The following is a 24,606-nucleotide window of genomic DNA, read 5'->3' as shown; positions in this document are numbered from 1 at the left end:
CTTCCAAAAAGTAGATTGGCAAAAATCATGAATTATTTCAAAACAGAAAAGAAGTAGCTACCTTTTTTTTCTTTTAATTGGGAAATTGGTAAGTAGTTGGAAGGAACCATATATTTCATTTTTCCTTTTTGGAATATATATATATAATCTGTTGTAGTTTTCTGAAAAAACTTCGACTCAGCAGATTATGAATTGTTCTTATGGTTTTGTTTAATTTAGGAAGTAAGAAAAGTAGCACTAATGTTCCTCATGTAGAAAATCGGAAAAAAAATGGGGACTGTGAAAAGAAGAACAAACTTGTATCGGAAGAAATGACTTCGACTATCACGAGAAGTCGAAGAATTTCCAGGCGTCCATCTAATTGGTGGGTGGTAAAATCAGAGCATAGTAAGTATCTTCATTCAAATTATTTTCATTGGGAGCTCCTTAAATGCATTCTATAAGGGGCTTTTTGTTGATGATATGATATGATTTATACTCTGATTCTCCAGAGAAAATCTGTTGAAGTCAAAGTTAAATTGGATTATCAATAGAAATATTAAATCAATTAATTATAAATATATTCATTGAGGCTCTATCATATACAATATTCTAGACAGAGGGATATAGGTATGGAAAAACAAAACAAAAAGCAAAATTTCTTGCTCTCTGTGGACTTAACATTCTAGTGTGGGAAGTGATAGATAATAAAGAAAAATAAAACAGATAAAGGATAGAGATGGGGAGTAGGTGGCAGGGGTTAGAGCGGATAAAAAAATAGAGCTTAGTACTGTTTTATGAAGGGTAGAAATGAGAGTCTATTATTATATTTCAGAACACATTTATGAAAAAAGTGAAGGAGGAAGCCATACAGATAACTTGGTGTAAAGCATTCTAAACCAAGGGAATAATAGTATTTGTATAGGTGTTGATGGGGCACATTTGGCATGTTTGAAGAACCTCAAGAAGGCCAGTTTGGCCGAGGAAGACAAAGCCAGGGAAGATGAAGTCAGAGAGGCAGGCAGTAATAGAGTTTAGATGAAGTGTATTGGGAAGCTACTGAAACATTTTAAGCAATGAAGTGACCTGATTGACTCATCTTTTAAAAGGATTATTCTGTGTAAAGAGAAACTAACGCTGGACAAAAATGGATACTAGTTAGATTGTTGGAGGGAAGAAATGAAAAGTGATTGGATTCATGATATTTTTTGAGGGTAGCTCAAAAGAAATACTGATAAATTGGCATTAGAGTGAAGAAGTATAGAATGACTCAGGGTTTTTTTTTTTGCCTGAACAAGTAGAAGAATGGAGCTCAATTATGTACTGAAATGAGGAAAGGTATGAGAGAAGCAGATTTGGGAAAGATATCAAGATTTCAGGTTATAATATGTTAATTATATATCAAAGGAGATAGCCTGATAAATGAGTCTAAAGTTAGGGGGAAGGATCTAGAAGGACATATAATTAGGAAGTTATCAATATATAGATGATATTTAAAACTTTTGGACTGCTTGAAATCACCTAGTAATATATTGTACTTAGAGAAGAAAGCAAGCCAGGGATTGAGTTTTGGGAGACTTCAGTGTTAGGAGTCAGGAAGAGCTGGGGAAGATCTATGAAATGAGACTGAAAAGGGATAATTAGTGAGATTAAAGGAAGGAGATTTTAAGGTTATGGAAGTGAAGTAATGAAAACATTTTAAGGATTGGGTGATGAACTGTTTTAAATACTGCTGATGGTCTGCATTAAATGACAGTTAAAAATCGGCAGTATGTTTTTGGCAACACCGAGGTTGTTGGTCACCTCGATAAAAATGGTTTCTGTGGAATAATGAGATCAAAAGCCTAATTGGAGTATGGTTCAAGAGAGAGTAGAAGTCAAGGAAGGAGAAACAATAAGATAAAAGGTCATAACAGATGTGGAATCAAGGGAAGGTTTTTAAAAAAAAATTATACAAGATATTACATAAGCATGTCTGTTCAGTCAAAAGGTAGAGAATAAATACAGGATCACAGTCCTCGAGCAGATGAGATACGGATGTGATCTAGTGCATAATACAAGGTTAATCCCTAGATAGGAGGAAGGACAGTATATCGTGTAAAAGAGGAAAGGCAGAGTATATGAGGACAAAGGGAAGTTGGTGGAGTTGATGGGAAGAGGTACTTTTCGGACCATTTTTGTTTTCTCAGTGAAATAGTAAGCAGGGTCATCAGGTAAAAGTGAAATGGGAGAGGCAATAATGGAAGTTTGAAATTTCCTTACAGTGAAAGGATACAAAGCAAAATCATCAGAGAAAAAGTACATACTCAAAGTCCAAAGAAAATCCAGTGCAAGCTTCTAAGAGTCCTCTCCCAGTGGATATATACAGGAGGCACTTAATTTCTTCAGCAATGAGTTGTGACAGATGTGTGAAATGTTGTCTATTAGGGGAGTCCATTAGAGATTGATTGCCCAAGAGTTTTCTTGGGTGTGGTCACCTAGACACCTTCTGCCTAGCAAGTACTAAAATTCCAGGCTCCCTGAAGGAAAGCGGGTATTCCATATAAACCATATGTTTTGCACAAGCATTTTAGGCACACGAAACCATATCTGTCAGTTAGGAAATGATGGGAACCCTTCTGAAATTTAAGTCCCCACAGGTAAGCCAAGGGCTTACTTTGCCAGCAGACCTTTCTGAGGACAGGATTCTTAGGCCTGCTATGTAAACTCTTTTTTTTGTTTTGGAAAAAATAAACTGATTTTTTTTTTAAGGGAAGTGATCATGAAAAGATTGGTAGATGACAAGGTAACATTTACATATGCAGATACTGTTGACTGTGGGGCATTTAGATCAACAAGTCATAGACTAGTACAAATATGGCACTACATCTGTGAGGCCTCATTGCTATGAATTCTTGAATCATTGGGGTCCTTGATTGATAGCAATAAGATACATTTATTCTGCCACAGCCCTCCTTGGATTTTGGAGTTATCTCAGTTCAAATGTGATTTCTCCACTTTGGATAGATTACTTTGTTCAGTTGCCAGTACTTTTACTTCATTAAGTTGTTAAGGGATTAAATGGCATATAGTATTAAAATGTTAACTATTACTGTTACTGCTTTGGAGAACTCGCCTTTCTGACCCAGGTAGCTAGACCTGTACTATGGTAGATGAATGTGTAAATATGTGGCTAGATAAAAATCTTACAGAGCTTGCATAAGTGCTCTAGAACTCTGAAATTTATGTAGCAGTCCTGAAACAGATGTTGGGTTTCTGATCAAGTAGGGAGTCAAAAGAATGGAGGAATAGATCATGTCGTTCAAACTCCTTCATCTGGTGGAAGACGAAACTAAGTTTGAAGCCCAGAAAAAGCAACATGACTTGCTCTTAAGATCATAGACCTTTGTACTAGAACTGGAAAACAATAGAACCTAGGTTTCCTGACTCCTGATCTATTGCTTATTTCAGTAATCAGGCAGTCAAGCTGCCTGTAGTGTACATGTGGTCCTGCTGCTTTTTCATATGTCAAGAAACATTTATTGAGTGCCCACTGTGAGGCAGGAATGGTGTTAGGCAGTGCCAAGACTAGAGTGAAGCAAGTGAGAAACTTAGAATGGGAAGTTTAAGGAGGGATTTGGTCTCAGGGTCATGTGAATTCAGGCTTAGTACTTGCATGACTGAGAGCACCTTCTTAAATTTTCCATCCTAGTTACATTTTTTTCCCCTTATGATGAATACTTTTAAGATCTACTCTCTGGTAATCATTTTACAATATATACATATATCAAATTATTATATCATGTACTTAAACTTATATAATGTTATGCTCAATTATATCTCTATAAAACTGGAGAAAAAACTTTTTTCCACTCTAGGCTTCTCTTGTTTCACCATAGTCCTGCCCCTGGTGTTAGGCATTGAGTATACAAAGATAGGTAAAAACCACTCTTGGTCTCAAGGAATTGTCAGTCAGGTGTATGATAAACATTAACAAAGGGTTGAGAGGGAGCTTACCTAATTTAGGTTTGGGAATTAGGGAAAGCTTCCTGAAAGAAGAATTAGGAGCTGGCTAAGTGATTGAGTGGGTTGAGGAGGAAAAATGGAATGTTTCAAGCAGAAGTAGCTTGTACAGACATCGGGAGCTGAAAGCTTGACCTTTTAAAAATTGTTTTATTAGAATTATCTGGAGGGCTTGTTAAAGCATAAATTATGGGGCTGTACTCCAAGAATTTCTGATTTAGTAGGTCTGAGATGAGGCCTGAGAATTTGCATTTCAAACAAATTCCCAGGCAGATGCTGATGCTGGTGGACCAGAGATTATTTCTTAATAACCAGTGCTTTAGAGAAGTGTAAATAGTTTAGCATTGCTGGCTTGTTTGTTTGGAGGGGAGTGCTGAGAGTTGTGGTTAATGAAATGAACACTCTAGATGTAGAAATGAGTTAGTATTGAAAAATTTTGACTTAATCCTTAAACTCTAGATAATCACTAGGAGATTTTAAGCAGGGTTTTAATGTTTAAATTTGTATTTTCCAAGTATGATTCTTGAAGCAGTGTGAAGAGTGGATTAAAGAATAGCAAGCCTAAGGAAGGGAGATTAGTTAAGAGGCTATCAGCATGTAGATAGTAATTAAAGTTGTGGGTACTTAGGGCCCTCAAAGAAAGTACATAGAGTGAGAAGCTGAAGTTGGAACCTTGGATCTTAAGGATGGCTAGAAGAGTGGTAGGCAAAGCCAGAGGAGGTGGTTTTGGAAGCTTACGATAAATTTAAAGGGTTTCATGCATGTATAAAAAAATGAAAGAGCAAGGTAGTTTATGAATTTAATTTGAAAACGAACGTAGCCTCTGAGATTGGTGTGTGCGTATGTTTATATGTTTATATTTTTATATGTAAATATAAACGATTTTCAGTGAGTCACATAATCTGGATAAACATGCTAACTTTAGGTTATCATTGATTCTTTCAGGTCTCATTTATGACAATTCATCAATAAGGAATGAATTGTCAGTGTATCATAACAGTGGACGAAAACCTGCTGAAGAAACAAATCAATCATCAAAGAATATTGGGAAAAAAACTGTTCCATTTAAAGGGCAGAAGAGAGCTAATTCAGGCTGCTCAAGAGCACAGATTTTAAATGCCAAAGATTCTGGAGGAATTATTGACCATGCTGAAATTTCTTGTTGTTCCCAGAATGAGTCATTAGAATGTGATGAGACAGACATGGCTAAGAAGAAAAATCTTGATCATTCTGGGTAATGTTTATTATGTGTACAGTATAGTTTTTTTGTTGTCGTTCAGCATTTAATAGTTCATCTGTGTTGTTTAATCATTTATACAGAGGCACTTTAGCATAAAAGGCTCTGCAGCCTGATGTACTTGGTAGCCAGGCTCTGCCATTTGCTGAGTGACTCCCTAGGCAAAGTAGTACTCTTAATTTATTTCCTCATATTAAAACGGGGAGTAATATATGGCACATGGGATATGAATGATAAATTTTAAAAGGTAAATATTGTTGCCTGAGAATTTTTTTTTTTTTTCTTATTGTGGTGAAAGCCCATAACATAAAATTTATCATCTTAATTTTTAAGGGTACATTTGCATTTACTTTAGTTTAAGTGAGGTTAATGTGATTTTAATAATTAAGAGTACATCATAATACTTCTCCCCCTAAGATGATAGTAGGTAATGTATTTTGAGTGCTTATTATGTGCCAAGTACTCACTAAGTGGTTTCAACGAATTCTCATCCATCTTAACAATCTAGTGAATTAAGTATTGTTCTTATATATTTTTGCTTATGGAATAGAATGCATTTTTGCTTATGATGTGTTCACCCAACAAATAATATATATCATGTGTGAGAAAGCGCAAAGTATTGGGGATGTACCAAAATAAATGATAGAGTTACCCTAAAATTTATTAGTGTATGTTACAGTACAAAAAGAAATCCCGCACACATTCTATTTAACTTTTTCACATCATTCTCATATCTTCTTTCTCATTCAGTTTCTTTTAATGAAATATTTCATGTATACAAAAAAAAAAGTAACACCTGATTCCCCATGACCTTGCTTAAGAAATGAAACGTTATTGGAATCCCATGTGTACATTTAATCAGCCTATTCTCTCTCCCTTGTTAGAGGTAGCTGCTACACTGAATTTGGTAGTTACCATTCTCATGGCTGTTTCTACATTCACTGTAGAAAAAGTAACGTGCTGTATTGTTTTATAACTTTATAAAAATGGTTTCATACTATCTATATTCTTCTGTGAATTGTTTTTCCTCTGTTCATTATATACCTTTGAGATTATTCATGTTGATAAAGGATTTTTATTCCTTTATAGTAGAGGTTGGCAAACTTTCCTTAAAGAGCCAGATAGTAAATATTTTAAGCTTTGGTGGCCAAAAGCAAAATCAGGCTATTATGTAGATACTGAAATAACCATTTAAAATGTAACCTTTTAAAAATGTAAAAACCATTCAAAGCTCTTAGGACTTAAAAAAAACAAATGGCTAGTTGAATTTATAGTATCTTGTATGATCTTGTATGGGTATATGAAAATGTATTCATTCTCTTGATAAAGTTTTCTAATTTTTCACTATTAGAAACAATTTTACAGTAGACATTTTATACATGTTTTTGTTTGTGTGTGTGTGTGTGTGTGTGTGTGTGTGTGTGTGTGTGTGTGTGTATGTACATGTATAAGGGATTGCCTCTAGTATTATATATACCTGGAAGTAGAATTGCTGGAATTTAGGGTACATATATGTTTAACTTGTCTAAATACTGGCAGATTGCTCTCCAAATAGGCTGAGCCAATTTATAGTCCTGCAGTAATGTTTAAGAATTCTCATTGCTCTGCGTTCTCATCAAAATATGTTGATGTTAGGATTGTTATTACATTTGACCTTTGAACAACATGGAGGTTTAGGGTTCCAACCCTCATGCAGTCGAAACCAATTTAATTAATTTGTGACTCTCTCAAAACTGAACTACTAATAGCCTACTGTTGACTGGAAGCCTTACCAATAACATAAATAGTCTATTAACAAATATTTTGTATGTTATGTGTATTATATACTATATTTTCATGATAGAGTAAGCTAGAGAAAATCATTAAGATAATTATAGGAAGAGAAAATACATTTATACTGCTATATGTATTTATTGGAAAAAATCCATATAGAAGTGGACTCATGTAGTTCAGACCCTATTTTTCAAGGGTCAATGTATTTGTCAGTCTAATGGGTCTGAGTTTCTAGATTTAATTTGCATTTTCTTAATTATTAGTGAGGTTAAACAGTTAAACATTTTTTCATTTGTTATTGCCTATTTTTAAATAGATTGCCTCATTGTAAATTGCTCGTTAATACCTTTTGCTTCTTTTTCTTTTTTTTTAGCATTGATTTTTAGGAATTCTTTATATACTTTGGCTCCTAATCCTTAATAGGTCATATGTATTACAAATATCATCTCTGAATCTGTATCTCATCTTTTCAGTTTTTAAGGATTCTATGGTATCTTGTACAGAAGATCTAATTTTAATATAGTTGAATTTATCACTTTTAGTGCTTTGAACAGTTGTTTTATCTATTCGAAAGACATAAAGATCTCTTTCTGTATTTTCTTCTAAATAGTCTAACTTTTGCTTCTTTATATTTATTATTTTTAACTATCTGTAATTTATTTTGCGTTTCATGTGGAATAGGAAATCTGAATTCTTTTTACTCTGTGTAAATAATCAGTTGTCTATTCAGTTTATTGAACAGTGTATTTTCCCCCACAGATTTCTAGTGCCCCTTGTCTTATATCAGATTTCTATATTTATATTAGTTTGGCTTTTTATATCATTTAACTTGGATAGACTCTTGATAGGTGAATAGGATAAGTATTAGCTCCATTTTTACATGTGCGGAACGGCCACATAGATTAAATAGTGTGTCATTGGATACCTAGATCTTCTGACTAGTAGCCCAATTGTTTTTACTTGAATGTAATTAGTAATAAACATAAATCAATATTTTGTTAAGGTAGATAAGCCTTACCTATGTGTTGAGAGAAATGCTAAGGTGAAAAATTGATTTATGTTGAGTTTCTCAATTTGAGCTAGTAACCCTAAAACAAACACTGTCTTTTGCACAGTGAGATTAGGAATATCTAAAGCTGATAGTTGCTATAATGTTAGAAAGATCTTTGAGACATTTGTTTAGTCAGTTTGTATAGTCATTAAGCGACTTAATATGTATGAGAGAGCAAACATATGTAATTATTTTAGTATTCTACCTGTTATAAGGTGAAAAGATAAATCTCCGTGGTTACTCAGTGGTTCTCATAGAAACCTTGAAGATAATTTAGATATAAAAAGCATATTAACAGTTTTACTATTCTATATTTAGGAAAGGCAAAAAATTTGTTATAGAAAACTTGCTATTATGTTAAAATAAATTTTAAAAAATCTATGTAGTGTGTTTCTGTTCAAACTGGCTTATAGAAATAATATAAAAATTAAGTGCTTAAATAAGTTTAAAATGAGAGAAACTAAGGGTAAATTGCTTCTTATACTTTAAGTGAACTAGGTCTTTAAATTCGTTTTTGTTCCCAAAGGTTTTAATAAGGAAGAAGGATAATAAATGACCATGGTCACTAGATTATAAGAAACAGAAAATTTTACTCTTGAACAAGTTAAAAGTTTTAATGGGTTACATACTTGTATGGAGAAGTAGCTCATGTAATATTTCTAATCAGGAAGATTCCTTAGAATAATCAGAGGTTAATTTATTAATTGTGGCTTAAAAACTATTATCTCTCTCCCTGATTTCACCCGTGTATGTGTGTGTGTGTGCGTGAGTACCTAGGAGTGAAACTTCTGAGTCTTATGGTATCTATATTTAATTATTTGAGGAACTGCAACACTATTTTTCAGAGCAACTGCACCATTTTACATTTTTTTCCAGCAATGTATGAGGGTTTCAGTGTCTTCACATCCTGGTCAATATTTGATATCTGATTTTTTGATTTAGCCATACTAGTTGATAAGAAGTGTTATCTCGTGATTTTCATTTGCATTCCCCACATGACTAATAAGTTGAGCATCTTTTCATGTGCTTAATTTTTTTGCCTAATTTTTAATTTTTTTTTTTTATTGAGTTGTGAGAGGTCATTATATATTCTAGATACAAGTCCCCTGTCAAATAAGTGATCTGCAGATATTTTCTATGGGTTGTCTTTTAACTTGCTTTCTTATTTATTTATGTATTTATTTATTAAAATTAAAGTTATTGGCTACATTGGTTAATAAAATTTATAGGTTTCGAATGCACAGTTTTATAATACATTTTTATATTGCATTGTGCATTCACCTCTCAAAGTCAGATCTCCTTTTGTCACCATATATTTGACTTCTTTTACCCTTTCTACCTTCTCCCCTCCCCTCTGTCCCTCTGATAACCACTGAACTGTTGTCTGCGTGTGTGAGTTTTTGTTTGTCTTCTTCGTTTGTTGCTTTCAGTTTTATATCTCACATGAGTGAAATCATATGGTTCTCAACTTTTTCTGACTTACTCGCTTAGCATGATTCTCAAAATCCGTCCATGTTATTGCAAATAGCAGTATTTCATCTTTTTTTTTATAGCTGGTAATATTCCATCATATATATGTACCCCATCTTCTTTATCTAATCATCTATCGAAGGACACTTTGATTGTTTCTCTGTCTTGGCCAACAGGAATAATGCTGCAATGAACATAGGGGGACATAACAGGCGGGGGTACCTGTTCAGGTCCTCTGCCTATTTTTAAATTGGATTGTTTGTTTTTTTGTTGTTGAGCTCTTTATATATTTTAGATATTAGCCCCTTAACAGAGGTGTTGTTTGTAAATATCTCCCATTCAGTTGGTTGTCTCTTTGTTTTGTTGATGGTTTCCTTTGCTGTGCAGAAGCTTTTTAGTTTATCATCCCATTCACATATTTTTGCTTTTACTTCCCTTAACTTTTAGGTCAAATTTATAAAATCCTCTAAGATCAAGGTCCATAATTTTAGTACCTATGTTTTTTTCTATGCATTTTATTGTTTCAGATCTTATATTTAGGTCTTTGATCCATTTTGAATTAATTTTTGCGTATGATGACAAATAGCAGTCTAGTTTTATTCTTTTGCATGTGGCTTTTAATGTTCCCATCACCATTTATTGAAGAAGCTTTCTTTTCTCTACTGTACGTTTTTGGCTTTTTTATTTAAAATTATTTGCCCATGTAGATGTGAGTTTATTTCTTGTCTCTCAGTTCTGTTTCACAAAATAAGATGAAGTCAGGGAGTGTGAGACTTCTAGCCTCCCCTCTCCTCTGCCCCGGGTTGCTCTTTTAGTTTTCTTGATAGTGTCTTTTGAAACTTAAACATTTTAAATTTTAACAAAATCCAATTTATCTTTTTTTAAGCCTTTATTGCTTATACTTTGTCATATTTATGAATCTATTGCTCAGTCCAAGTTCTTGACAATATATCTTTTCTTCTAAGAGTTTTATAGTTTTAACTTACTTTTAAGTCTTTGATCCATTTCAGGTTAACTATCCATTTATCTCATAACCACTTGTTGAAAAGACTTTTTCCCCATTGAATGGTCATGATACTGTTGTTGGAAATCAGTTAACAATAGATATATGGGTTTACTTCTGGATTCTTAACTTTCTGTTCTTGTTCCAGTACCACATTGTCTTGATTACCATTGTTTATAGTAAGTTTTGAAATCAGAAAGTTTTGAAATAAGTTGACTGTAGATATACGGGTTTACTTCTTGATTCTCAGTTTTCAGTTCTTGTTCCAGTATTACATTGTCTTGATTACCATTGTTTATGGTAATTTTTTTTTTCCCCCCTTTTCAGAATAGTTTTGGCTATTCTGGGTCCCTTGCAATTTCATATAAATTTTAGAATCAGCATGTCATTCCTACAAATATATCAGTTAGGATTCTGAAAGGGATTACATTTAATCTGTATATAGGGAACATTACTATTTTAACCCTATTTCTATTGATTCATGAACATGGATATTTTTCTTTTTATTTAGATCCCCTTTAACTTCTCTTAATGTTTTTGAAGCATAAGTTTTAATGCTCTTAAAAAAAATATTCCTAAGTATGAATGGAATTGTTTTTAAAAATTTATTTTTGGATTGTTTATTGCAAGTACTGTATAGGCATACAGTTGATTTTTGTATATTGATCTTTTATCCTGCAACCATGCTGAATTTATTCTGATAGTTTTTTTAGTAGATTTCATAGGATTTTCTATGTATGAGATCATGTCATTTGTGAGTAGAGTTAATTATATCTCTTTTCTAATCTGGATGCTTTTTATTTCTCTCTCTCTCTCTTTTTTTTTTTTTGTTTAATTGCCCTGGCTAAAATATTCAGTACAATGTTCAATAGATGTGGCGATATCAGACTTCCTTGTCTTGTTCCTAATCTTAGGGGAAAAGCATCTAGTCTTTTACAGTTCGGTGTACTCTAAGGGTAGGTTTTTTATGGACACCCTTTATCAGGTTGAGGATGTTCTTTTATTTCTAGTTGTTGAATATTTTTATCATTAAAAAGTACAGGGTTTTTGTTAAATACGTTTTTTTTTTGGTTGCGTCTATTGAGGTGATCATGTGATTTTTGTTCTTTACTGATACGACGTATTGCATTAATTGGTTTTTGTTAAACCAAAACTTCATCTCTGGAATAAATCCCATTTGGTCATAATATATAATTTGTTTATATGTTGCTGTATTTGGTTTGCTAATATTTTGTTGAAGATTTTTGGTCCATAGTTTTCTTGTGATACCTTTGTCTAGTTTTAGTATCAGGATGATACTGGCTTTATAAGGTGAGTTGAGAAGTTCTCTTCTATTTTTTGAAAGAATTTGTGAAGAGTTTGTATTCTTGAATGTTTGGTAGAATTCAGTGGTGAAACCATCTGGCCCAGGGCTTCTCTTTTCTAGGTAGGTTTTTGATTACTGATTCATTTTCTTGTTATAGGTTTTTTGAGATTGTTTATTTCTTCTTGAATCAGTTTTGGTAATTTGTGTGTTTCTAGGAATTTTTCCCTTTCATCTGGATTATCTAAAGTGATGGCATATAATTGTTCATAGTATTTACTTATAATCTTTTATGTCTTTTGACTGTGATGATTGGACCTAGCGGGACCATAGAACCTCCAGGAATAAACTATCAAAGAAACTCGGAAGTTTGCATGCTCTTTAGTTATGTTACATGCAAAGTGTTTTTGCACATTATGATAAGAATAAGCTGGTAAACTGAGCCAAGAAACAAATTAAAACATAAGGTCTGTAAGAGAGATGCAAGAGAAGAGAGGAAATTATGCAGTATAGGAATTGTGTATCTTGTTTGCATATATTGGGGGTAAACTGTTTAGCTGGTAGCTACCAAAGAGTTGAGTCCGAGTCTGTCTGACCACCCTACTGCTCCTCATTAGGCTGACTAGGGTTCCAAAGATAATTTCAGATGTTTGTGTATTTTCCAAAAAACTATGATAAATTAACTGTGTGCTATGTATCAAAAGTTGCCTGTAGAGAATGTCTCCAAATGTCTTCTTGTCATTACTTTCATCATAAGCAAGCCAGGTCTGTACCATTTCTCTTCTTAGAATTTTTTAAATTAGAACTCTTGGTAGGTCCTAGAATCAAATTTCCTTCGTGGGCTATTTGCAGTTCCCAGGACCTGAACACAGTTGGCTGGTGTTTGTTAACAGGATTATATTGTCTGCTCACCTGTGTATTATTTCTGGAAGAAATATTTTATGAAGAAATGTAAAAAATTATAAACTTTTTATATATACAGAGTTACAGGAAGCCCAAAAGGTGAAGATAATATGACTGCACAAAATGTTCATCTAAAGCTTCAGACCAGTGGATATCCCTGCAAGACATCAGCAGAGTCTGACTTGGATTCTGGAGAGCCTAAGACTTTAGTTTTGGAACAAAGGTATGCATGTATTTTAAGAATAATAGAATTTACTTACTATGTTAGCTCCTCATTGCTGTGTAACAGATTACCCCAAATTTAATAGTGGCTTGCAAACATTTATTGTTTTATGTGGGTCAGAAATCTGGGAGGGGCTTAGCTGGCTAGTTCTGGCTCAGAGATTCTCATCAGGTGTTATATTCAAGATATCTGTCTGGTTTGTAGTCCTTTGAAGGCTTGATTGGAACCAGAATATTTACTTACAAGGTGGCTTGCTCACTTGGCTGTTAGTTGGAGGGAGGCCCCAGTTCCTTATTGTTTGGCCTTCTCCATAGGGCTATTCAGTATGGCAGTTGGCTCCTCACAAAGCAAGTGATCTAAGAGAAAGTGCGACTACAGTTTTGAGGTCATAGTGTGCCTTTTAATAACTTAGTCTCTGAAGTTGCACACTGTCACTTTCACTTTATTTTGTTCATTAGAAACAAGTCACTAAGTCCAGACCACATTCACAGAGAGGGGAATTAATCCTTGCACTCTTGAAAGGAAGAATATTTAAGAATATGTGGATGTATGTTTAAAGCAAGCACACTCAGTGAGCAAACCTACTCTTATAATATCTGAAGTCATATATCTTCTTAAAAACTGAAAGAATGGTAAATTATAGCATATTCTCAGACTTTTAAGGTATAGCTAAGATATCTTTACTATTTGGTGGGTTATGACTACTAGGCCTATCATAGGTTCAAAATAGGAGGAAAAGAATCTAGGACTGAGATAAGCTGAATTATCTCTGAACAATTTATAGGCGATATTTTAAATTCCATTTGATTTTGGTAGTAGTTTTTTTAAAAAATTAAGATAAGTTGATTTCTCTCTAATTTTCTTATAATTTGATTTTATAAAAGAATATTATTTGGTTTGACTTAAATTCATAACTCTGATCCATGAGTTAGTTATAAGGTTATAAAATTTAGTTTTTATAAAATTTTAGTTTGACAGTTATGGGATTAAATTGTATATTTGTTTTATGCAGCAGGTAAGTATATTCTTGGTGACCTATAACGTTGCTATTGATTTTATAAGAAAGACACTTTTGTCAGTTTTTGGAGAAAAAATGAACATTAAGGTAGATAATTAGATATATACATTATAAAAGCACAAATTTTATGGTTTACTTTTTTTTTTTTCTCTTAAGTGGACCTTTCAGGCTCAAGAATTATTTGTCTGGAAAGAAAAATTCTGATGCAGATGAGGAGGAAGTTGAAGAAAGTTCAGGTAAATTATTATTTATTTTCTACTGCCTTGATTTTTATGGCCTTAGGCACATGGAGTTAGGTGTTCTGTTTTACTTAAATTATAGCCAGTGGCACACGTGTATTGAGTACTTACTCTTAAGAGCCTTACTATATGTTTAGAGAGTTGCAAGACCTTATACCTGGGTGAGAGAGAGAGGGAGGGAGAGACAGAGAAAGAATGAGAGAGATGAGTGACAGTCCTTTCCTTGAAGTAGGACATAATGAAATAATTGGCACTTAAGATATCTACTGCAGTATTTAAAAATGTTAAGTTGATAAGAGTATAAATGAAGCAAGATTACTCATGTACTGATTACTAGAGCTGAGTGATGGTTATATCGGTTTCGTTATACTATTTTCTCTATTTTAAAAATGTTTGAAACATTCCATAATAAAATTTTAAAAATGCATCTTAATGGAGAGTTTTATAATTTTTTTATGACCTGAACGAATGTGTGCTTGGAATATAATCTGTTACACAATATTTTTTCTTAATTTACTAATTCCTTTTCTTTTTACATTTCTTTTTTCTCCCTGTGTTTAGATTTATTATTTTTCGCCTCTAAGTTGAGTGCTTTCTATATTTATTTTTCTACTTTTTGTTTAGTAAAAACAAAAAAGCAGTGAATTTCCTGAGTATAATTTTGCTCAATGTTATAGGTTTTTTTTAAATGTAATTTCTTATTGTAGTACACTAAATTATAGTGAGTTTTTTTGACCTAGGAGTTATTTAGGAGTACATTAGCCAAGAACCTGGTCTCTAGAGTCAGAAACCCGGGATTGAATCCAGCTCTACCGCTTATTAGCTATGTTATCTAGAGTAAGAAGTTTCAGTGTTCTTAGCTTCAGCTTTCTTATCTGTAAGATGGTGGTATCAATTCCAGTCCCATAAATTAATATAAGAACAAATATACATTTCTTGTTTATACAAGAAATATACATTTCTTGTTAATACCTGATTTATGTCAAAGATGTAATGTTGGCTGTTATTTTATAAAGTTTTGTTTTGTTCTGTTTAGTTTCTAGTTTCATTTCATTGTTCTAGAGAACATTAGCCTGTATTATTCATCCTTTGAATTTATTAAGGTTTTGTTTGTGTTCTAGAGTATTCTTAGAACACGTAAAGCTCATGGGGCCAGGATGTAAAACAATGAAAAAAGATAGCAGAACTTATGATTTGTTAAATGCTCAGAGTAGAAAAATAAAGCAGAGACTTTAGGGTAGGAAATGGGACCTACATTTTTAGATAGATGGGCAGAAAAGGTCTCACTGAGGAAGTGATCATTTGAGCAAAGATATGAAAGAGATGAGAATGCAGACCAAGCAGCTGTATGGGGAACTAATGCCCCATGCAGAGGGAAGATCTAGGGCAAAAGTTCTGATGTGGTAGAATCTGTTCTGATGGAGAAACACCAAGGAGACCAGGAGAGGGTGGCAGACCCGTAAACAAAATCACTGGTTGTTGTGTTAGAGATGGACTGATGAGTTTGAGGGGTCTGGTGTAAGGTTGGAAGCAGGGGATCAATTGATGAGACAAGAATCCAGTGAGAGGTGGTGGCTTGGACTAAAGTGGTAGCAGTAAAAGGTGGATAGCAGTGGTGGGATTTTAAGTATTTTTGAAGGTAGAGTCAACGAGATTGGGATGGATGGGGTGTGGGGTGTAAGAGAAAGAGAGGTATCAGGGATAACAAGATTTTTGGACTGAGTACCTGAAAGAATGATGTTGTCATTAGTTTATTTAGAGACTACTAGATGAGTAGATTTTGGGAAAAAGAATAAGATCTTAGATTTGGACATCTGTTAAGATCTGCCAGAGTTGAAGTAAAGTGTTTTCCACTGTAATGGTCTGTTTGTTTCTCTGTGTTTAATGTAGTGTTTGCTATGTATGTTTTAGTGTTATTGAGCATGTATACCTTCATTTGTAATGTACGTGCTTTGGTCAAATTTCTTGATGCTCTTATAATGCTTTTACCTTGTAGTCTGTTTTGTCTCATGTTAATATTGTGATCCTTGCTTCCTTTTGCTTTGTTGTTCCTTTTACTTAAACTTTCTTACAGAACTAAAAGTGCCTTAGAAGTAGCATACGATTGAATTTTTATTTTTAACTTGCTTTGTCGGTATTTTTTTCTTCACTCATTAACACATTAATACTTATTTTCATAACAGATATATTTGTTATTTGTAAAGTTGATAGCTACTTTCACATATGCTAGCTACTTTCACTCAGGAATTTTTTAACATAATGAACAACTAGTTAAATAGTAAAGATAACCTTGAGTCATAATCTTTTTTCCTTTAAACTATCTGGCTGTTGCTCTTTTGCCTCATGATAGCTAATGCTTATGAGTGAAAATTTGGAGGCAACCTTATTTCATTTTTTCTTTTGTAGGTAGCCTGTTTTCTTCAATTTCCATGCTTATTAGGATTCTTTAATCTTTGAAATTCAAGAGTTGTGTCTGTGTTGCTTTTTTTAAAAAATATATTTTTTTAAATAATCAGAAACTTACCCTGAGATTTCATATCCCTTTCATCCAGATTCCACAGTTGTCAACACTTTACATTTGTTCCGTCTCCTTCCCTGCTTCTCCTACATATATGTTTATATATATTAATTATCATCAGTCTCTTCTGAACTATTTGAGAGCAATCTGCAGACATATCATGTGCGCATATGTACAGACATAATACAAGACAAGAACATAATCATCCTTCAACCATTCAAGTTGGGAAATCAACATTACTATAACACCAGTACAACAGGTCCCTGAATAATGTTATTTTATTCAATGCCATTTCATTATAATGTTCATGAGAAAAAAAATCAGTTCCTGGCTGGGGCCACTGTTTCTGTGGAGTTTGCACATTCTCCGCCTGTCAGTCTCCGGGTATCCCGATTTCCTTCCACATCCTAAAGATGTACACATTAAGTGAATTAGCATGTCTAAATTGTCCCAGTATGAGTAAGTTTGGGTATGTGTGAGTGCACCCTGTGATCGAAGGGTGCCCTGTCCAGGGCTGGTTTTCACTTTGTGCCCTGAGCTGCTGGGATAGGCTCTGGCCACCTGCGACCCTGAACTGGAGTAAGCGGGTAGGAAAAGAATGATTGATCTTGTTATTATTAATCTTTCTTAAATGTATATATAACTTACTTTTATTAGTGTTTAATATTGCAAGTGTTCTGGGTCTTAATTTAGAAGTTGGGGGATTTGGTTTTCATGATCAGAAATATGATGTAGGAACTTAACTCTAACTTGTATCAATTAATCAATTAGCCTGTGGTAAAATTGGTTTTCTTATAATATTTTACTTAAAGTCACAGTTTCCAAGACCCTATTTATGACATTAAGTGAGGACTTATTATATTCCTTCACTGACTCCATGCAGATTTCACCAGCAGTTCTATCAAGTATTCCTTTTTCTCTCTTAATTCAGGATCCAATCTAGGATCATGGATTGCATTTAGCTCTTCCATCCCTTCAGTTTTCTTCAATAAGGAACAGTTTCTTAGGCTTTTTCTCACATTCTTGACCTTTACATTTTTAAAGAAAGTAAAGCTTTTCCTTCTTTCAAATGACCTCCAACCTGGATCTTTCTGATGTTTCCTCATGATCAGTTGCCAGTCTGGCATATGTGACAGAAATACTACATAAGTGGTGCTGTGTTCTTTGTGCATCACATTAGGAGGTGCACAGTGTTGACTCATCTCCTGCTAGTGATGTTAGTCTTGATCACCTGTTCAAGTTATTGCCAGGTTTCTCTAATCTAAAGATAGTTTTTCTCTCCGTAATTGTTAAGTGTTTTATGGAGTGATTTCCTGATACTATTTCAATAACTTGTTTCTTTTTAAACCTCCACACCAATCTTAGCATCTATTAAAGACTTCACCTGAATCATCAGCCACTAATTATATGATACCAAATTATTTTCTATTTCCCTAATTCCTTCTCTTTTAATTAACCAGCATTCTATAAGAAATAGTTTTTCTTATTCTGTCCCCATTTATTCATTATTCATTTATTTATGTTATTATGAACTACTACTGGATTCTCCTTTTATCCGATAGCTTGTAATCTTTATCATTGATTCTGATACTTAAATTATGCCCTCTTTGGCCAGTAAGTGTCCTTTCAACTGGTCCCTATGTCTTTTTGTCATGTTTCTATCATGCTTTGAATACTGTCTTATATTTTGGCATAGGATGTTCTAGGATTCTTGCTTCAACTCTGAAATCAGTTATTTCTCCTAAGGTACTAGTTTCTTTTTAGGGAAGGATTTAGAGGCTCAGATCAGTATGCTTGGTGTGCTCATTGTTACTGGGATATCATTGCTTCCAGGCTTTTTTAGTGGACTGGGATACAAAAATGAATATACATACATATATATCCACATTGTAAATATACAAGTATCTATGTTTATTTCTGTATATATATTTAGAAATCATGAGTTCATATCAGTACCTCCCGTTCCAGTCCACACTTCTGCTTTCTCTTTTCCATTATTATAAACTGCTTCTCAGATAGTGAGAACCCTGGCTTCCATTATTCTTAGTACATTTACTTATTTGCTTTGTTTCTTCTCTGACTCCACCAGCTGCCCTCAAGCCTCACTGCTGTGGGAAAATTTTCAAGCAAAGACTAGCCTCTACTTATTCTAGCGAGGGCTTGCATGGGAAATTGGATTTTTTTTTTTTTTGGTAACAGTTTTATTGAGATTATACTTTACTTACCATACAATTAACCTTTTATGGTATATAATTCAATGATGTGCAACTGTCACCACAATAAATATTAGAACATTTTCATTACTTCAAAAAAGAAACTTCATACTCTTTATCAGGCACTTTCCATTCCCAACCCTCTCCCCATTACATACAAAATTGTATCAAAATTTTAGGTGATTCATGGACATTAAGTGTTCCCATTATATATTGGTGTGTAACTAACCACGCAAAATTTAGTGGCTTGTCTACAGCCGTGTCACTCTGAACAAGCCCAATCCCGTCTGATCTCAGAAGCTAAGCAGGGTCAGACCTGGTTAGTACTTGGATGGGAGACCACCTAGGAAGACCAAGTTCTGTAGGCATAAAAAATAAAAAATAAGGGATTGTAAGCTGACAAGGTCCTTGCAATCTGTGAGGTCAACCAAGGGTTGCCTCACCTAAAAAAAAATTTAGTGGCTTAATACAATAATTGTTTTTTTTTTTTTCTCTCTCATAGTTCTGTGGGTTGACTTGGCTTATCTGGGCAATTCTCACTTGGACTCTTTCATGCATTTGTAGTCAAATGCAATATGCTGGGGTTGGAGTAATCTGAAAACTCAACTGTGCTGGAAGTCCAAGGTGACTTCTTCACTTACATATTCCAGGGCGCTGGAACAGTTGGAGGCTGGCCAAACATCTCTTAGAGGACTATATAGCCTTTCCATGTGGGTAGCATGGGTTTTCTCATTGCATGGCAGTCTTAGGGTAGTGAGTCTTCATATCTGGTGGCTGACTTTCTCCACAGTGAATTTCCAAGAGACCCAGGGGGAACCTGCATATCCTCTTAGGACTCCTTTGAAGTCCCAGAACATCATTTGTGCTGCATTTCTATTAGTCAGGCAAGTCATCAGAGATTCAAGGAGAAGGGAATTAGACTTCATCTCTTGATAAAGAACATATGTGCATAGGAAGAGAAATAATTGATAGCAGCTATGTTTAGATGCTTTTACCACACTAAAGGTGAGAGCTCCTGACCTAATTGGCACACTGCTAAATTCAGTACAGTTGTACGTTTTTAGAACTTTAAAGATCATAGATTACATTATTAGCACATTAATTGTTAATGATCACACCCTGCATTTTTATCCGCCCAATAGCTTATTTCACCCAAAGTCCATGAGCAATAGAAAATCTGTTTTTTTTTTATTATTATTTTTAACTACTGTGTATGCTCTTTAGAAATAGTCATTGTACCTAAATCTAGAGAAATGTTACACTGTTTTTCATTAGTCTTTATTCCTTATCAAAGAAAAGCAGAAGGGGTAATAAAATGCATTGTCGGGTCAAATTTTATTTAAAGTACTTATACTGCAGTTGACCAAGTAATACATTTTAACTCAAAATGGAATTAGTAGCCATTGTTTATGATATTATCTTTTGCATTTTGCAGATTACTCAAGAGGAAAAGGATCTAAAGTGACACTAGAGAATAAAATACATCAAAAATTAGGTAAAATTATTTGTTTTTTAATGATTTCATATTATAAACCTGGTTTTAAATATACTTTTTTTCTCAAGTGGAGGGAAATACTATTTGGATTAATTGGCAGATAAATTAAAACTATATGTTTAGTTTTCATGAATTTCACAGTTAAGTCATCACAGACCACTGAGTTTCTTTATTGTCCACGTATAAGTCCTATAGCCCTCTCACTCTTTGTCCCCTATTAAGGAGCATGATCCCACGTAGGCTAAGAATCTAGGTTGTAGAATTCTATAAAATATAGCTGCTAGGTAGATGATATCCCTGACAACTTCTTCCATTTTTGTCCAGTGCACTCTTAAACAAAGCAGTAGCTAGGATAGGTAAGTAGTGGGCTGGGAACTGGGACACCCACATAGAGGCCAGTGTGAGGATTAAAACTCCATGGTTCTCAAAGAGATAATTGCTAGTCAAGATTCATGAGACCTCCCACCTTTGTAGGATTTCCAGAAAAAAGGAACAGATGGAAGAGAGAAAACAAAGAAAGTAAAGTAACTTCCCTGGATTAAAGATAAGCTTGAATGACTCTGCAGTTTGAATGAGTTTACAAACTACCGATCAGAATTATTGAAAAAGATACACCTCTAGACATAAGTGAATAAAATTCCTAAATTGTAAGGATAGAGAGACTTTTCCAGATAGAAAAAGTTAAATGACTAGTACTGCTTATCTATGTAATACCGAAGTACTGCTTATCTATGTAATACCGGAAGAATAAAATAATACCTATAGCCTACCTTCGGAAATGTATTATAATCCAATAATCTTATACCTTCCTGAGGTAGTTTTCTTTCTGATAATTGAATTTATTTTCCAGATAATGCAAGGTTAACTTTAGTATCCTCCATGTAAAATACCTATGTTAGATATTTTAACCAAGTAATGTATAAATCAGAACTGAGTCCAAAAAGAGGAAATAGTGGTAAGAATTGATTCTCGAAATATATGTGGTTAAATTTAAATAATATATTTTTGTTTTCTATTGCTATTACTAAATTACCACAAATTTAGTGGCTTAGACAACACGTTTATTATCCCATGATTTCTGTGGGTTAGGAGCCCAAGCACAGATTAGCTGGGTCTTCTGTTTAAGAGCTTCACAGGCTGCAATCAAAAGTGTCAGCCTGGGCTGTGGTCTAATGTGAAGCTCAGTATCCTTTTTCAAGCTCATGTGGTTGTTAGCACAATTTAGTTCCTTGAAATTATAGGGCTGAGGTATCAGTTTTGCCTTTCACTGTTGTGGTTACCTTTGGTCAACCACAATCTGAAAATATTACATGGAAAATTCCAGAATTAAACAATTCATAAGTTTTAAACTGCATGCTGTTCTGAGTAGTGTAATGAAATTTCACGCTGTCCTCTTCCGTCCCATCCAGGATGTAAATCATTCCTTTGTTCAGCGTATCCACACTATATATACATTATGCGCCCATTAGTCACTTAGTAGCTGTCTGGGTTATCAGATGTACTATTGTGGTATCGCAGTGCTTGCGTTCAAGTAACCCTTATTTTACTTAATAATGACCCCAAAATATGAGAGTAGCGATGCTAGCAATTGGGATATGCCAAAGAGAAGCCATAAAGTGCTTCTTTTAAGTGAAAAGGTTCATATGTATAAGAAAAAACATAATATTTGTAGGGTTTGGTATTATCCGCAGTTTCAGGCATTCACTAGGATCTTGGAACATATCTCTGGTGGATAATGTGGGAATACTGTAATCTAAAAGTTTTATTTTACTGAATGAGAAAAAAAGAGAAGATAGCTTATCTTGGTAAGGTATATAGTTTTTTATATAATCATGAAAAAATAAGAGTTTGACTTTTGAGTGTCAGGAACAGAAAGATAACCAATATTAGAATGAAAAAGAACAGTAAAACTTTGAAATGACCTAGGGGAGAGGGAAGAAAAGAACTGCCACTTGAGCAAATTAATAAAAATGAGAAAGAAGAATCACTAATATAAAATAACTTGTAAATATAAAATAAATTGAAAGGAATTAAGGAAGCGTGTTATTTATTACACTAAATAAGTATGAATGGATTGAATTCCTCTAGTAAAATAGAAACTGTCAGATTTGGTTAAATAGTACAAATCGACCTATATGTTTTTAAGAAACACTCAAAACGAATTTTAAAATAAAAGTTTTCAGAGAATTAGTAGGCTAATTTAAACAAAAATAAAATAGTTATTTCTAGATATAAACCTGCCTAAGAAAGACAGGAGTGATTTTTATTATTAGGCAAAGTGGAATTTAAGGTTAGAATAAAATTGATGAACAGGATAGTAACATGAACAATTTATGAGAAGATAGAAAAATCGAACTTTTATGCACCAAGCAACCTAGCACCTAAAATGTATATAAAAATAAGAAAAAGCAAGATTTTCATTTAAACAGTACAGTTAGACTGGGAAATTTTGATACACTATTTTTAGAATTGAACAGCTCTAGCAAACAAAAAATAATTACCTTATGGCTTTCCACACAACCATATTATAAGAACATAGGAATTTGATTATACGGCCAACAAACTCAACTTAGTATATAGAACTTTACATTGTTCAAATAAAACGAGTAGTTGTGTGTGTTATACAGACATATTATTCATATACACATATACATGATTACCCTTGATGTACAAATTTTATAGTGTGGAGCATTTAGATGGTTTTCAATTTAATTTTTGTTTTCTGTTACCATTGTAGACAGTACTACCATGAATGTTCTTGTACCTATAGCTTTGTCCATTTTTGTGAAAATTATTACAAACTCATTTTCTAGTCATTTCACTTAATTTCTGAGTCAGAGAGTAATTACAAGTATTGTCAAATTGTCTTCAATCACTTTACATTTCTACTTACAACGTATGAGAGTTTCTGGGTACCTTTAACATCATTAACCCTGGATATTATCAAGTTTTGAAATCCTTGCAATCTAGTAGCCAGTTTTGTATTGGCATTTCTTTAATTATTAGCACAAATATGTCTTAAAATTTTGTTTTCCTAATATTTTGTCTGGAAGCATTGCTAGTGTTATAGAAGCTGAATCAGTCTTTCCTTTGCAAAGTATTCAACTAAACATTTATATATTTACATTTTTGCCTAATATCTTTTTACAGTATTGCCCTCCAACACACCAAATGTGCGCAGGACCAAGAGAACACGATTGAAACCTTTGGAATACTGGCGAGGGGAGCGAGTAGATTACCAAGGAAGGCCATCAGGTAAACTATGCTTTGATGTCTAACAATAAAAAATAATCGTGAAGATTGCTGCAGTTTATTTATGTATATTATCTACCAAGCAGTGTCCACATACTTACATAAATTACCTCATTTAATCAACATCCCCCCAAAATGTGACAAGATTTCTCTGGTTATTACTGAGATGTTGATTTCTTTTTCTTTTTGGTAGTAATTAGATATGTTTGTGGCTTTATAGAATGTTATTATTTCTATGTAACAGGGTTTCAAATTAAGCATTAAATCAGAATCTAAGAAAATTATAACTAGCAAATATTAAATATTCCCCAATATTATTCTCAGCCCATGTTCTCATCATATATTTTTATAGAAATGGTGGAGGATGCGTAAGTAAGTATAGTTGGTGTTATATTGAAGTTATTTCCTTTATTGATGGCTATATCTAAGTCAAAGGATTAAACTCACATATAGATTACTATAAATAGTTCATTGCTGCTCTTTTGTTTGTTTTAAATCTCTGTTGATGACCGTTGATTTCAAGCAGCAGAAATCACTCCCTTGTGTTTCATCATTGCTTCTAGGTTTAGGATAGTAGAGTCATTGATGAAATTGCTTGGTATTTGTGTCATTTGAATTACTAGCTGTAGAATGTAGTAATAACAATTTTTTTGTGTGTGTGTACTTTGAAAAGAAATTGCTGTATTAATTTAAAGAGTTTGGTGTCACAGTTTTTACTTTCCCCAGTGTGATAATCTTTCTCATTGTTAAATTTCAGGAGGATTTGTGATTGGTGGAATACTGTCTCCAGACACAGTATCATCTAAAACGAAGGCAAAAGGAGAAACGAAAAAAGTCAACAAAATAGTTAATAGGAAAAGGATCTGTCTTGATAATGATGAAAGAAGTATGAACTTATTCCTAAAAGTAACTTTTAGATTTTATTAT

General features: G+C 33.5%; 1 protein-coding gene and 1 pseudogene across 2 annotated transcripts in view; both read left to right on the top strand.

The window, feature by feature from the left end:
- The window catches only part of CENPC (centromere protein C), a 67,774-nt gene that overhangs the window by 30,383 nt on the left and 12,785 nt on the right, over window positions 1-24,606 (top strand). For both annotated transcript variants that reach the window (XM_039845340.1, XM_039845341.1), the window contains 7 exons: window positions 220-387; window positions 4,927-5,215; window positions 12,801-12,944; window positions 14,119-14,198; window positions 20,368-20,427; window positions 23,578-23,682; window positions 24,437-24,565. In XM_039845340.1, coding sequence (XP_039701274.1) covers window positions 220-387; window positions 4,927-5,215; window positions 12,801-12,944; window positions 14,119-14,198; window positions 20,368-20,427; window positions 23,578-23,682; window positions 24,437-24,565 — 975 coding nt within the window. The remainder of the gene's footprint in view (window positions 1-219; window positions 388-4,926; window positions 5,216-12,800; window positions 12,945-14,118; window positions 14,199-20,367; window positions 20,428-23,577; window positions 23,683-24,436; window positions 24,566-24,606) is intronic.
- Window positions 19,182-19,300, top strand: LOC120588659 (uncharacterized; annotated as a pseudogene).

Source organism: Pteropus medius, unplaced genomic scaffold, assembly GCF_902729225.1.
Source record: "Pteropus medius unplaced genomic scaffold, Ma_sr-lr_union100, whole genome shotgun sequence".
Taxonomy (NCBI): Eukaryota; Metazoa; Chordata; class Mammalia; order Chiroptera; family Pteropodidae; genus Pteropus; species Pteropus medius.
The sequence above is the reverse complement of the archived record's forward strand: the minus strand, read 5'-3'. Positions and strand labels throughout refer to the sequence as shown.